The sequence below is a fragment of the Episyrphus balteatus genome, chromosome 3 (assembly GCF_945859705.1).
Source record: "Episyrphus balteatus chromosome 3, idEpiBalt1.1, whole genome shotgun sequence".
NCBI classification, from domain to species: domain Eukaryota; kingdom Metazoa; phylum Arthropoda; class Insecta; order Diptera; family Syrphidae; genus Episyrphus; species Episyrphus balteatus.
Genome location: NC_079136.1, coordinates 41,402,998 through 41,418,954, shown reverse-complemented (window position 1 = coordinate 41,418,954; position 15,957 = coordinate 41,402,998). Strand labels below are relative to the sequence as shown.

Below are 15,957 nucleotides of genomic sequence, written 5' to 3'. Positions count from 1 at the left end.
AGATCAAGAATAAAAGGAAGAGACTTATGATTATCCAGAGGTTATTCGTTTTAAGGCTGAGGCAGAATATAAAACACTCTTACACTTCTCAAAATCCATTTTGTTGTACTCTTCAGTTCTTCTTTTTTTCGTTTTTGATTTTTAATACGTTCTGTCCCATATTTCTGAATTTCAACGTGCTCAAGGTGACTTTATTTTCTATAGTTTTACAGGAAGATTTTCTTTGTCCATGTAAATTTATGTGTCCATTAGAAAGTCAGTTCCCTCAACTTTCTGGCAGAACAATACGCCACCAAATCTACGTTTCCAAATAGCACCTTGGCACCTTCCAAGCTATAGAGTGTAAAATTTCTAATGAATTTCGTACTGGCTCGGAAGAGGGAGATCTTACAGAATTAAATGTACATACAAGCACTTCACAAGATTTTCCACATATCTTCTGGATTTTTTCTTTTCTTTCACTGTCAATTCACGTTCAATTGCACTTACGTTTGCAAGTTCAAGTCCTTGCTGTTTTGATGTTAATCAGAAACGTTTGCGTATGATAAGTTCGCTTCGAGCTATTGCTGAAATAGCTTTGACATGTAAAGAAGCTGAATTGTTTCCATCGCCCAAGGCAGTAGCCGTCTACTTGACAGACCGTCTTAGGCTTCAGTTCCCATTCAATGTCCCAGAATCTGAAGAGAATTCTTTAAGCCCAAAACCCAAGGTGCAAATCTCTTACTCGAAAAAGTTTCTGTGAATATCATTCACTCATTGGTGAATGCTGTAACTTTGTTCAGTCATTGGAAAAAGGAAATCCTTACCTAAGAAACTTAGTATTCAAATTTTGTATTAAAAATATTTTAACTTTGTGTCAAAAATTATAGCAACGACTTCAGCCGAGCAGTTGCCGATGAATACTTGAAGTATTTCACATTCGAGAAAAAGACTTTAGACCAAGCGCTTAGAGAATTCTTGCAGCAATTTTCACTTTCTGGTGAAACGCAAGAACGAGAACGAGTTTTAGTTCATTTTTCGAAAAGATTTTTGGACTGTAATGCTGGAACTTTCAATTCACAAGGTAATATAATCAAATAATCAAAACTAATTCTTTATCCTAAACTTACTAATTTTTTTTAATTGTTTAAAGATGCTGTTCATACCCTAACCTGTGCAATAATGCTGCTGAATACAGATCTTCATGGAGCTAACATAAGTCGTAAAATGACTTGTGCCGAATTTGTTGATAATCTCGCTGAGCTAAATGATGGGGAAAATTTCCCCAAAGACGTATTGAAGTACTTGTATCAAGCTATTAAAAGTCAACCATTAGAATGGGCACTGTAAGTTTTTTCAGATTTTAATTCTTTAAGACAATGCTTACAATTTTGTTACTTCCTTTAAAGTGACGACGAATCTCCTGATCAGCAAAAACAACGAAATGACAATAATATGGGAGCTGGTCAAATTGGACAAAATCCATTCCTAGATATTCCAGAGCCATCGGCTGCAATCGAATACAAAAAAGGCTATGTGATGCGAAAATGCTGTTATGAATCTAATTATAAAAAAAGTAAGTACAAAATGAGAAGCCATATCTTTGAGTAAGGTCCTGCCCCAAAAGTTTGAAGTAATCACACTCAATATTGAAAAATAAAATCAGCAATATTATATTATAATAAAAGAATATTATAATAAAAGAAAAACTAAGCTGATTTGCTTTTTGAGTCTAACTAAGTGAGACATTTTTGTATGGCATCATAAAGCAAGTAATTTGAGAAAAAAATCCTCTCGAATTTTCAGGAATATAAAAACGATTTTTTTAGTGTTTCATAAGCAGTGACGCTTCTAGCTTTTAGAGCACCTGGGGAAAGCTCAGAAATCGCACCTTTTCTCATCCAAATATTTACAAATAAAGATTTTTTTCCTGCTGAAATTTCAAAAACACACTTAGTGCCGAATAGGCAATTTTATCATGGCTTTCAGCAAGAAAATGTTGAAATTCAAGCCATTTAACCGTTGAAACAGTTCCATGAATGGTTAACTGACTTGAATCGCAACATTTTCTTACTGAAAGTCATGATAAAATTGCCTTAAAATTCGTTAACAAGTTCCCTAGAAGGTTCGTCTAGGTATTTTACTCAGTTTAAGCCAGCGGAACGAAAATCTCTTACTAACAGAAATATAAGTAGAAGAAAAATATTCTTTGATATTAGCTGTGTTTTATTTTCCTCATGATCCAGATCAGATCATTGTTTTTATTAGCTTTACAACAAAAGCAGGATTTTGTTTTGTTATTGTTTCGCAAATAAATACAATTATCTGATCTGGATCAGGAGGAAAATAAAAAACAGCTATTATATTTATTAATTTCAATAAATAAAAAAAAGATTTAAAAACAAAATTTATATAAATTTCATAATAAAATTGCCTTAAAATTCGTTAACAAGTTTGATTTTTTTTTTTATACTTATGTTGATCAACACTGCTTTTTTTTTAATTGCGCAGCATGTTATTCGTTCACACTTTCAGTTAAGTGTGGACTTGCGTTGTTGATGTTGATCGTCAGTGAATTGTATTTTTTAATTCAACTGCGATTTCACTGTCGTTCTTTTATTTTACCGATTTCAATCGGGTTGCATTCAGGTCAGCAAAAGTTGAGCAGCGTTATTTATCAACACGTCCATATTTACTCCACTTTGTTGATCAAGCGTTTTGATCATCACAATTAACTAAGTCTAGACAAAGCTTTAAAGATCAAAGGAGAATTTTTTACTAAATAAATAAATAATAAGTGGATCACTGTGGCGTATTCGTAACATATTTTTCTTTGGAAAAATTTTAGTTGACCTATTATTCGTCAACTGAAATTATGGGCGAAACGGACTAAAGATCATATGTTAAAAACAATTTTGTGTCCTTTTTTAAATTATTTTGAATAGATTTCATCAAAATTGGGTAAAAAAGTAAAATTTAATGTAACTACATTATCTTGAAAACCGTTATGTTACTGACAAAAATTTATTTATGAAGAAAAGGATATGTGTATGCAGCACAAAGCATTAAAAGAAGCGCTTGTTTTAATTATCTGCAAAAACGCAAAATATATTAATCGTTATTTGATTGATATGATGTGTAAACCTCAATATAACGTTTGATAGAATTGGAATTCTTATCTTGTCTTATGGCTATAAATCATGCTCGCTGAGCTGGTTCTATATCTTTTTATGCCACACAGAAGGCACAAAAACCACTGTTTGACCCTGCGGAATGGAGAATTTGAATTTCATTAAAATATGATAAATTGAATTTAATATTTTTATATACTACATAATGTACATCTCTTCTAGAAGCTTTAATTTCCTTAACTCGGTTCAATAGATTTTATCAACTTATTTCTTTCTTATTTGTTGTTTTTTTTTTAACAAAGTCCCCTTTCGTAAAAAAATTTGTATCGATCTAAGATCTGGGAAATTTTTCGGCTACTGCAACACCCTTTAAAACATATTTCTTTGCAAGAATGCGGTTGCTCCTTATAATTCATCTTTTCCTATTCCTAACTAATTTTGTACATTTTCAGCTCCCTTTGGAAAGCGTTCCTGGAAAATGTTTTATTGCACACTACGGGATTTAGTATTATATTTGCACAAGGATGAACACGGATTCAGAAAAAGTCAAGTAAGTTTTAACAAAAAGTTCCATCTAAATACAATATTTATTTAATTGAAATTTCTCTCTTTCATTTTTAGATGTCCGATAATTTACATAATGCAATCCGTATTCATCATGCGCTAGCAACCAAAGCTACAGACTATACAAAGAAACAGCACGTTTTTCGGTTACAAACAGCCGATCAAGCTGAATATCTCTTCCAAACGAGTGATTCAAAAGAATTACAATCTTGGGTGGAGACAATTAATTTTGTTTGTGCCTCATTTTCGGCACCCCCTCTGGAGGGTGGTGTTGGTAGTCAGAAACGTTTTCAACGACCATTATTACCAAGCACACATACAAAGTTACTTATGGTAAAAAAGAATGTTTTTCTTTGTTTTCTTGGTTTTTTCTTAAACAATTGTTATCTATTGTAGAAGGAACAATTAACATCGCACGAGCATCAAGTGATTCAATTGGAAAATACTGTAGCCGAACATAAAAAAGGTCCAATACCAAGTAAAGGACTTCCATTACAAAATTATAAGGAAAAAGAAAATTACTTACAATATGAGGTAAGTAGTAGAGTCAGTCTAAGGAGCAAACAGAACGTTACTGGACACAATCGAGTGATACTATTGAGTAATTTGATAATGACTCTGCTTGATTGTATCAAGTAACTTGTTCGCACTCCAGTTTTCAAAATCAAAAATCATTCAAATCTTTATTTAAATTCTCCTTCATAGCTACGTCGCTACAAAACCTACGTGTCAATCCTCAATGCTAAGCTTCTTGCCGACCAGCAAATGGAGTTGCAAAATAACTGCCTAATAAATCCCGATGATCCCGAAGGTATTTTCGGTGGTGGAGGAGCAGGAAATGGTAGCCGTACCATTATAACTGGTATAGGAAATCCAACTCAACCCTCGAATAGCATTATTTTGCAATCACCTGGCCAGCAACAACAACAATCACAACAATCTCAGCAGCAACAAACAACAACAGCTAACAGGTATAGTTATCGCGCTGCTATCTATCGCTCTGACGCACAGCAAGATCTTGGCTGACGGGTAATGGGAGTTTTCTCAGCTTGTGTGGTGTAAATTTTTATGTATTTTTGGGGGAAAATTATTGTACTGTATACTACTTATACACTTGGTTTAATGCTTTCTTTCTTTCACTCTTCTTCTTCATTTTTGTGTTTTTGTTCATTTTTATCTTTTCCTTTTGTATAAAATTATTGTTTTTTTTTTCTTTTTATTTTTTGTTGTTTAGTTTTTAGTTTAATTTAATCAGTACTTGTGCTTAAAAATCTTATTTATTTATTCACCTTAAAGCTTTAATATTTTGAGATTCTTCGCTTTTTGGTTATTCTTTTTTATAATCATATCAAAACAAAGCAATACTAATGGGAAAGTTAGAAACCCTTATTTCTATAATTTCTAATTTTAAAATTATCTCTCCATTTATTATCCATATATTTAATTTTTTAATCTATTATCTTATAGACTGTTTATTTCGTATAACGAAAATAAAACAAAAAAACACTGACTACTTAGTTTCTACAAAAAATAAAGAATCACCAATTTTATTTATATTTCTTTTTTTTTATTTCAACACACATTCTTAATTTTTAAAAAATATAATAATTATAAATGTAAAATATATTTTGAATTAAATAAAAAACCAAAAAAAAGAAAATCATTTCTGCTACTTCATAAAATTTTGTTGTAAATATTTTTACTCAAAAACGAAAAAAAACGAACTGCATGCGATCATCCATTGTACAAAATAAGTTGCGCTCTCTCTTAATAAATTTAATTGTGTTTTTTTTTGGATTTCTTCACATTTTTTATATACATACGACACACCTACATTATACATAGACATTACATACATATAAACATAAAATATATTTTTTATTGCTTAAATAAATATTTTCAAAAAAATAAAATGTTTATTTTGCTTTTTTTTGTATATAAAACAAAGAATGAATTGAAAAAAAAAATGGATATCCTCTGAATTTGTAGACCACAATAAACTGTGAAGACTCTCAAAATCTAAATCATAATTTCAAAAAAGAAAAACAAAATAAAACACTTAGAAAAGACATTTGTAGGAAAAAACAAAATTAAAACATAAAAAAGTAGATTTATTAACAATATAATATAAAAAATAGTACAGAAAGTAGAAAAAAAAAAAACAATAATATTTGTAAATTTTCATATAAAAACTATATAAATATGGTGAAAGGGTCTGAATGTTTGTATTTTCATAAACTTTAATACAATATATAGAAATATCGTAACCATTACACACAACATACATTTATATATAAACAAAGTAGTTAGTATTGTTATTTTTTTTCGTAGAATGGATCAAAACAAAACCAGAAAAAAAAACAACGTCGTTCATACTAACAATAACTTTTGTTACATACTGGTAGTTACATACAAAGTAGATGGATTTGCCTAACTACCAACAAGACATTTTTGGTTAAAATCATATTTTATAGGATAGAAGAAAACCCAGTTTTATTTTTGTTGGAAGGTGGTGGTATAGAAAAATTGCAGTTCTATTGACAGTTTTTATTTGAATTGAGCAGTGCTATTATGTTTTTTAAATATCGACTATGAATACCAAAGAATGAAAAGGTATTGGCAAAACTCTGTTATATTCTGTGATCGAAAAATACCCCTAAGCTTATTGTCTCATTTTATTTTAAAAGACATCATTTTTTCTTAAACAGTATCGCTTTTACTGACATTCTCATTACAGCTTCTTCTTTTCGAAAACTTTTTGTACATTTTTCGAAACCGTGGGTTAAATGTGATAGTTCGGATTATTGGCACAGTTGTTTATAGATATGTCTTAATGAACATCCTTAGTTTTTGGACAAAAATTTCGAACGCAACATTGTCAAAAATGCAACATATGTCAAACGAAATAGCCGAATTTTATTATTTTTTGTTGATTTAAGACCTTTAAGATTAGTTTTTAAATTCAAAAGCGATCTTTGTGAGCCAAATAATTTCGAAGATCTAAATTACGTCAGTTTTGTTGAAATCGAAAAATGCTTTTTATGCAAGTTGTATAGTTTGTTATGAATTATTGCCTCCAAAGAATAAATTCGTTCCAAATTTTGTGCATGTTGTTTCACTAACGAAAACAGCAATTCTTCAACTTCGAGCGTTGATCTTAGATTTTTGATATGAGAGAATTTAGCATGTCATCTCAAATTATGCTTTCGTAATTATCAAAACGATAATCGTTCTCCGTAAAATATTCACTATAGTCTCGTCTGTCATCATGAAATTGCTTAATGGTAGCTTAATGACGTACTTACTAATTGGGTTTGGTTGAGAAAAATAAAATGTTGTCTGCCCAAAATAATTAAAAACATTGCAGTTGGAATTAAGTAAGAAGAAAATATGTTTTATTTTGGAATATAAACCGAAAGTGAAGGAAGGTCGAGATGATAAAGATGAAGGAAGGTAAAGATGAAAAAAAAATGTGAATTTAATATTGCAATTTTTTTATTATTCTTTCATCGTCAGTAGAACTTTTTATTACAGACAAATTTATTTGTGCTTATTAACATAAACAGTTTCTATGGATTGAACAAGATTCACAAAACGAATTCATTTTGTATTAAAAATTATTATTATTAAAATTACCACACTTTTAGCTATCGTCCAATAATCGTCCAAGCACAATCGTTTTCAATCGAGTAACGAAAAGCAAAAAAAAAAAAAAAACATTATCGTGTGCGACGATAGTAATTATTGAAGTTACGGAAATCAAACCAGCGTCAAAATGATATCGTTTGTCGATAATCGAGTTACGAAATTATCCCCTTGGTTGAATACAATGGTGCAAATGTAGCTGTAGCTTGTAGTACTGTCAAAAATGTTTTAAGAGAAAACCATATAATAGTAGGCTGCAGTGAGGTAAAAGATGTAAATTCTTCAACTTGGGCTTAAATCTACAGCTACACCATTGTATTCAGGGGATAAAACAGTGAAAAAGTCAGAAAGTTTTTCAAAAAAGATAGATAATGAAGGCGCCGCGTTTTCCACTGTGCAAAAGTAATCAAGTGCAGTTCAAAAAAGGGAAATGAGCATTCAAGACGATCCATACTCAAACTACACGCTAAATGCTTGCTCGGAAGAAACCGTTACAAAAATTTTAATTTGGCAATATAAGGCAATATAATATGTACCTATTTAACAAGTGAAAGATTAATAAATGAGGAGAGTTAAAAAGTATTTGAGGGAAGATCACTGTTTTTAAATTGGGTATTTAAAGTATGCACACCTGAGGATTACAATAGTGTTTGATTTTTTTTTTTTTTTTTTTTTTTTGAGGTCTTAAAACTTAAAACGTGTCATTAACAATCATTCATTGTCATTCTAATATTTTTTTCTTTCAAAACATCGTTTGTTCGTCATGAAAAGTGTTAAACTTAAATAGTCGTAAACATTAAAACCTCTTAAACGTCACATTAATATTTTCTCAAGTTCTAAGTTTTATTTACGCCCTAAAACTGCTTTAATTGTTAAGTTTCGAAATAATGCTTGAATATACTTTTAAAAATTCCATTTTCAAATTATGAGTTCAAACTTTGTTTTTAGTTTTAACTTGTGTTCATACATCTTCAAATAAGTTTTCACTTTCGATATTTAAATTTACAATGATGACTTTCGATGAGGATCATTTTTAAAAACATTTTGTACAAAAAAAAAAACTCTTTTGTGTTGTAACGTTATGTGTCCTATGCTCGTGTCAATTGGAATCTGATTTTCTTAAAAAACAAACAAAAAAAAAACTTCTAAATTTTGCAGATGGTTTTGCGCATGTTGTGAGGAATACAACTGATGCCAAAAATAATAAATAAAACCTAGGACATAACTTACAAAATAAGCCATGCCAAAATTTTTGTGTTCGCAAGCGAAAATATTACATAAATTAAAAAGGTAAAATTAACTAAGCCAAAAAAAAAAGTATTAAATTTTGCTAAGATTTCTTTTTCTGTTGCATCAAAAATATGTGAATGATAAAACAATATTCTATACTCATTGCGATTAATAAAATAAACTAATACAGCTTGTGTCGTAAGCAATCTAAAGAAACCTACATAGATTAAATTGCTGCTTCATTTTTTTTTTTTGTTCGTACCCTAAACAATACAATGGCGGTCGTATGTTAGAGTTTGCTCCTTATTTTTTGTTTTTCTATGAGTTGCACATTATATTTAATTTGCAATAATTTTATTATACGTTAATCTAAGCTTAGAAGTAAATTTTTTTTAACTTTTTTTAAAATACACTATGAAATACTTTAGAAGCACCTTTTATTAACAGCTATGTATTTAACCTAGTCTTTTTTAAACAATTTGTCCCAAAAGAACTAAAATTAAAATAAATTCTCGGAAAAGATTTGAAATTTTGAATGTGTTCATGGTGAATTTAACATTCATCCCTTTTTCTAGTCTATATTAAGGTCTCAACGGGAAAGAAAGATCAACTCAAGTCTACTTTGAAAATCAGGTGTGGAATTTATCAAAAACTGTCGTAAAAACGTATTAAGGTCTCAACGGGAAAGAAAGATCAACTCAAGTCTACTTTGAAAATCAGGTGTGGAATTTATCAAAAACTGTCGTAAAAACGTTTTTACGACTCAAAAGTAATTTTCGAAAACTCGTGCCAAATTTTGAAAAAAATATTTTTCATTAAATTTTCAAAACCCAAATTTTGGCTAATACAACTGCTATTTACAGTTATGTAGGTACTTTACAAATTTGGTACGAACTTTAAATGAAGAATCTTTCGTAAATTGGAGTATTTTTAATTTTTGAAAACTAAATAAAGTAACTTTCTAATATTAGCGCGAACCCTTAATAATTACTTTATTAAGTTTTCAAAAATTGTATAAGTATTTAAGAGAGCAATTTGGCCCTAATCTGAATCTTTAGAGAAATTTCGTTTCTTTCGGAACGTTTTGTGCGATCGTGATTGTTAACCATACTTAATTTCTAGGGGGCCTATTCTGGTTTTGTGAATATGTGAATCGAAAGGATTTTCTATTTTTAACTCTTTAAAGCTATTCTCGTTCTAAACCATAGGAGTACCAATATTCAAATATATTGGTTATAATTTTCGATTCAAACCCCCCCCCCCCCCCCCCCCCATGTTAACTTAGCTAAAGTAAAGTGGTATTCAGGAAAGCGGCTGACACACTTGAAGAAATACAGTGTGTCCCGTAACAAGATAAGGACAAATTAATGAGTGATTCTAAGGTATATTACTGGGTAAGAAAAAAAATAAATTTTTCGACAGTAAGGCTTTATCTGTTAATTCGAACTTAAACTTTGTGTTTTTTTATATGAACCAAAATTGCAATACTATTGTTTGCAAGGCTTTAGAATACTGATCTTTTTTTTTAGAAAAAATATTTCAAACAATTAATTTCTAATATATTGATCAGATTCGTCAAAGTGATGGTTCTGACGTTTGTGAATAAACGAAAAGGACCTAAACCTTCTTGAAGAAAATAAATTTCACTACTTTTAAAATAAAATGCAATCAAGATTGGATTGAACTGCACACTCTTTAAGCACAATTTTCAACTTTTTCCAAATAAACGGATGTCAAGCATTAAGTTATGTTAAAAATATCTATTCACAACATAATTATATAATTTAACTTTCACCACTTGAGTTATTTATTCTTCATTAAGCATCTTACACGTTTTCTTATTATTATTTTTTGTTTGAATTTATATAAAACTTCCATATTAAAACCCGTCGCTTAAGAGTGCTTTACACGCTAAAATATTACAAAAACAAAATTTAGAAATTATCTTTTGGGGAAACGAAGCATTATGTATCTATGTTTGTATTTTTTTATTTAAATTTCCATAGATACCTATAAACCATTGATATAATCCAATAAAATGCTAATTGTTTTTTTTTTTTATTTCATATTCGAAAATTTTTATAGCTTTGATGGGTCTTGAACCCTTTAAAAAAACAGTCCCCAAAAGAATTCATTGAATCGTGCTATCATCAAGCAAGCGAAAAACTTAACGCAAACAGAATAAAAAAATAAAAAAAATAAATATCTATCAGACCTTTTTTACCAAAAAAAAAAAAAAAAACAAAAACAACCACACCAACTCAACTCTATTCTAGATACATCATCTTCCAAATTCTACAAAATTCCCAAAACAACCCCGAAAACACTACAATCATATCTGGAAATCGAATTGAAATATTGCCAAACTCACCATAAAATAAAAAAAAATGAATAATAAATAAATAAATAATAATCAGCACTCATATAACGAAGTAATTTTTAAGGCGAAACTGAAAAAAAAAAAAATAATTAAAATTGTTAAACAGGAAATAGTTATTAAATTAAAAAAAAAAAAACGAACCCACGCTATAATCAATCTGTTAATTAACTAAAAATTTAAATTAAATTTAAATTTAAAAAATTACAACAGTAGCAATGTAAAACGAATTTTTAATTCAAAATAAAACACAACATTTTTTGGTTTCTTGCTAAATAGGTTTCCTATAAAAAACAGCAAAAACAATTATAGGAACTTATTTCTTTTATAAGCAATAAAAGTAATAAATGAAATAATAGAACATTAAGCACATTTTTGTTTTTTGTTTATTTTTTTTAAATTTTGTTCTAATACGTTCCGATAGGTGATTAACAATTTTAACAATTAAAAGAAAATTTAAAAAAAAAAACAAAAATAGATTTTTAATAATTAAATATAGTTAGGGCTGTGAAAAGAGAACATAATTACTAATCTAAGCGTTTTATGTTAAGAGACTATTCAAGAGAAACAAAAACAAAAAATACACTAGAGCTCTATGCAACACTCACTGCATAGTAAACAGAAATTAACAAAAAACACAAAATAACTTTATGTAGAAATTAAAAACTACTATACTTGCAATGAATTCATTTAATTAAATCAAACAAAAAAAAAACAAAACAAAACAAATAAACTGTACAATTAAGAAATTATTAGATTAAACAAAGAAAAAAAAGTAGAAAACAAACAAAAAATAGTTAGAATAGCTATAAAATAAACAAAAACAAAAAACAATTAATTCTGAAAGTTAATAAAAAAAAATAAAAATTTCAGTAATTAAAAAAAAAAATATTCGTATGTTTCTATATTTTCCAAAATAAACGTTAAATATTAAGTTTAAAAATCTTCAAAAACAATAGATTTATTAAACAAAAAAAAAAAAAACAAAATCATGTGTAAGCATAAAAATTAATACAAAAAAAAAAAAATATATCTTAAAAAATATAATAATAAATAATAATGGGAATGATAGAAAAGTATAAGAAAAAAAAAATTGAATTGCATTTATTGTAAAATTTACATTAAATATATTGAATTCTTAAATATACACATTACGAAGAGTTGGCATTAAACAATAATAATCATGACTTGTGTTTAATTAGTTTGCAGATTAAGGATTTTTTTTTTTTTCAAAAACAAGCTTGCGAGGAATCTATCAAGGGTTTGGATTTTTGGCAGGGGACAGGGCTGTTCTTTAAGTTATGGTCCAATGAATGTACCAAGTTTTTTGTCTTGAGTTTTGAAGGGAACGTTGGCAAAACTATAAGGTTACTGAAATACGTTACATTCGAAATAAATTTTTGCAGCCAAACTTTAAAAATTCATGTGATAAGACATACATACTAAAAAGAAAAGTATAAAATAACCTCCAAAATGTGAAAAATGAAAATATCTAAAAAAAATTAGAGCTCCTAGAAAGGAACCAGTGTGAATTTTAAGGCACAGTAAACCCAAATACATTACATACGATAAAGATTTTTCTGAAAAATGTTTACAAACAGTTAAAATAAGCATAATTTTAAAATAAGTACGAAATTACCCGCAAAATGAGAAAAACTAAGATATTTCAATAAATAGAGCATCTAGAAAGAAACGAATGTAATTTCTAATAAATTTTTTAAGTTTCGAGTTTTGTTCATATTTAAAATGAAAATAATTCTTGTATTTTTCATCCGACTTCCATTTGAATCAAAATAAGTCGATTTTTAACTCATTTTTAAAAAACAATTGGTTAATGAAGCGCTGATTTGCATCGTTTTGTTAGCACATACTTAGATTTTTCCAAAATCTACATATGTATGTATGTATTTCCTAAAAAAAACATTTGTGTTTTAAAATTACAATTTTTATTTAAAAAAAAGTTGCATTAACACTGAAAATTATAGTAACATTTTTGAATCTTTTATATTTTTTACAGCAGACAAATGTGAGGAACGACAACTTAAATTTTGGTCTAAGCTGCTTTCCACTAGTGTCACTAGTAAAGAAGTTACCCTTGGATCTTATTTCTTAAATTTTCTCACTCTTATACAAATATGTAGTTATAAAAGGAAGGTTTTGAACGAGGATTACTCAAAACTCGACTTTGTCACTTCTTAATTCACATTCTAAACGCTTCAATTATTTTCCTTTACACTAAAATGGGTAAAATCGCAAACTGACTTTTAACTTGAAAAGGTTTTTGACTTTCGGGCTTCTAATAAATTCTATTCAGCCTTAAATCTTAATGAAATCTCAGTCGGAAATATCTTGGGAAAAAGGGCTCCCTTTTCGCATTTTTATCATTACTAACGAAAAGAGAATACAATTAGAACGAAAAAGTGACGATATTCTAGGAGTTTTACAATTGGGTGCCCTTCTCTCGAACACATTTCAACAAAATTACCATGTTTTGCTCTTATGCTCTTAACTTATAAAAAAAAAAATTCTTAAACGGTCAATGTGATTGAGAATTTTTTAACATAAATCGTGTTAATATTAATACTATTGATATAATTCTTGAATATAAGTTGGCATTCTGCAAAAAAACATTTACAAGTATTTATTATAATAACTTTAAATTTAAAATTTTTTTTAAAAAAATTGGAAACAAATGTTTTTTGTTCTTTAAGACTTGTAGATCGAGCTAAATTTTAGCTTCCATAAAAAATGGTTTTCCAAAGTTAAAATATATTCAAAAATTATAGCCGAGTTGTGCGTTACTAAAAATCACATTTTCGTTTCCAGCTAACTTATTATTTATGTACATATAACGGACCTATGTATATATTTCTTTCCAAAAAGTGTAAAAATGTGAACAATTTTATTAGGCAGTTCTTACAAGTTCAGTCTCAGCGGGACAAATAGTTCCAATTAAAAAAAAAATATATAGATCTTAAATATTTTAATTTTCCTTTGAGAACAAATAGCTTGCTCGAAATATATAGAGGTAAGCTTTGTAATATACTCGTAGTTATCTAGCATATTTTATAGCTTTTCTATTCTTATATTGCATTTTTGTTAGTAGTTTATATTTTAATTTTTACTAATTTTTGGTTTATGCTTTAAAACAATTTATATTATTTTTTAAGTAAAAACATTAGAAATGTGATGAAATTTTAAAATTAAATTTCTTTTGCAGGAAAAAGGAAAAGAAATAATTTTTTTCTATCATTGGGGTCATGGATTAACTTTTCGACTAACTTCTTTTTGGTAAGAAAATTAAAAAAAAAAAAACACATTTTATAAAGATTAAAAAATAAATCATTTTTTTCTTATAGAATCTCAAAAAGAACACCAAAAGAAAACCATCGATGTTCGTTTCAAAATTTTGTTTCATTCCGGAAACATTATGACGATGCGCTCGCTGAAATGCAAATCTTCTAAAGACGTCTTCGCATCTATTTGTTTAAAAAATGTCCTTGTATAACAACTTTCTTTTTAATGTTTGAACGTGTATGTGAGATTATATGCGTGTGTGTATGTGTTTGTTGTGTGAATGTCCGTTTACGTTTCATATTTTTTTTTTTTATGTTCGATTAAATTTGAGTTTATTATTATTTTTTTTAATATTAATTCTGTTGTTGATCAATATTCTAAAAAAATGTACGCAAAAATGTTTATTATTTTGTTTTTCGTTTAATCTCTTAAAAGCGCTAATTGTATGCTTATAAAATTTTTGAAAAAAATCAAGTCAAATGCATTATACCTAACTGCAACTGATCTTTGCTTCATGTTTTCAATTAAAAATAAAATACATGTTTAGTATTTATATCTAGATATTGTAATCCATTTATTAATATACTTTCGTATATTATGAAAAGAAAAAAAATATAATATATACATTTATACTTAGTATAGTTAGAATATTTTTTTTATGTTATTTATTCCTAATGATCTATATATAATATTATTATTATACATGATGTATATTCTTAAATTTAACTTCATGCAAAATGAAGAGATAATTATGTTTTTTTTTTTAATTTATGTATAAGTTATATTAAAAAAAAAACAACAGAATTTTTGTATTATAAAAGATGAGTTTTAGTGTATTTAATACCAATAAACGAGGTCTTTTAAATAAATTAATAATAAATATATAACTATTTAGTTTAATAATTAAATGAACGTGTATCAATAAATTAAAAACAAAATGACATATATAAGTGAAAATGGTAAAATCTAATGAAGCAATCATAAAGAATTCCAAAATGATATTTTTTTTTTTCGTACAAAAATAAATAAAAGTCAAACTTTAAAATTTGTTTTTCTTCGTTATTATTTTCGAAATAAAATTATTTTCACCATTCATCGTAAATTTGATGGTTAAATGTATTTAATTTTTGTCTATTTTAAATCAAGCAATATAATAGAGGTCGATAAGATAACACCATCTTAAAAGTTTTAGTTTGTCTATGAGAAAAAGTTATGTATACGTCACAGTGACCTACTTTTACAAAGAAAAGTAGGTAAAGTCGTTTAAAACTCGATCTGTAAGTCTAGTGCCCAGATCGCGCTCAAATATATATTTCATATAATTTTTTTCCAAGTGTTTTACTGCTTTGGTACATTTTGGTTATTGCTTTAAAATTTAAAAAAAAATTTTTTTTCATTGAATATGAACAGTTCTACATAAATCCAAGAGCAAAGATCTTTTTAACATTCATTTAGTTAAATTTCTAGCTTATATACACTTGAAAAGGAAAATTCTACTAACGCTTATTCTGTCCGCCATTTTGGAACCACCATTTCGAGAAAATAAAAGTTGAAAAGTTTTTCGCATTTCTCATACTAATATATGTATGCTACAGCGTCTTAAATTTCATGACTTTTCGTCAAGAATTGGCCGTGCAAATGATTTTTGACGCCATAAAGCACCAAATGCACCACTGTGCGGTGAGGAGAATGATAAATAGTCAAAGCCATATTGACCGACAGATTTTTAAATCT

At 27.8% G+C, this 15,957-nt stretch overlaps 1 protein-coding gene across 7 annotated transcripts in view; it reads left to right on the top strand.

Annotated features, from left to right (window-relative positions):
* Nucleotides 1-14,730, top strand: part of LOC129915517 (PH and SEC7 domain-containing protein) — a 107,168-nt gene extending 92,438 nt beyond the window's left edge. For 2 of the 7 annotated variants that reach the window (XM_055995087.1, XM_055995083.1), the window contains 8 exons: nt 870-1,063; nt 1,133-1,325; nt 1,389-1,555; nt 3,563-3,660; nt 3,732-4,007; nt 4,071-4,208; nt 4,380-4,645; nt 10,826-11,572. In XM_055995087.1, the coding sequence (XP_055851062.1) occupies nt 870-1,063; nt 1,133-1,325; nt 1,389-1,555; nt 3,563-3,660; nt 3,732-4,007; nt 4,071-4,208; nt 4,380-4,645; nt 10,826-10,925 (1,432 nt within the window). In that variant the 3' untranslated portion in view covers nt 10,926-11,572. Of the gene's footprint in view, nt 1-869; nt 1,064-1,132; nt 1,326-1,388; nt 1,556-3,562; nt 3,661-3,731; nt 4,008-4,070; nt 4,209-4,379; nt 4,646-8,477; nt 8,637-10,634; nt 11,573-14,146; nt 14,218-14,285 lie in introns of those variants that run through there. The other 5 variants (XM_055995088.1, XM_055995086.1, XM_055995084.1 and 2 more) reach the window with 5 other exon arrangements.
* Nucleotides 14,731-15,957: the final 1,227 nt, after the last annotated feature.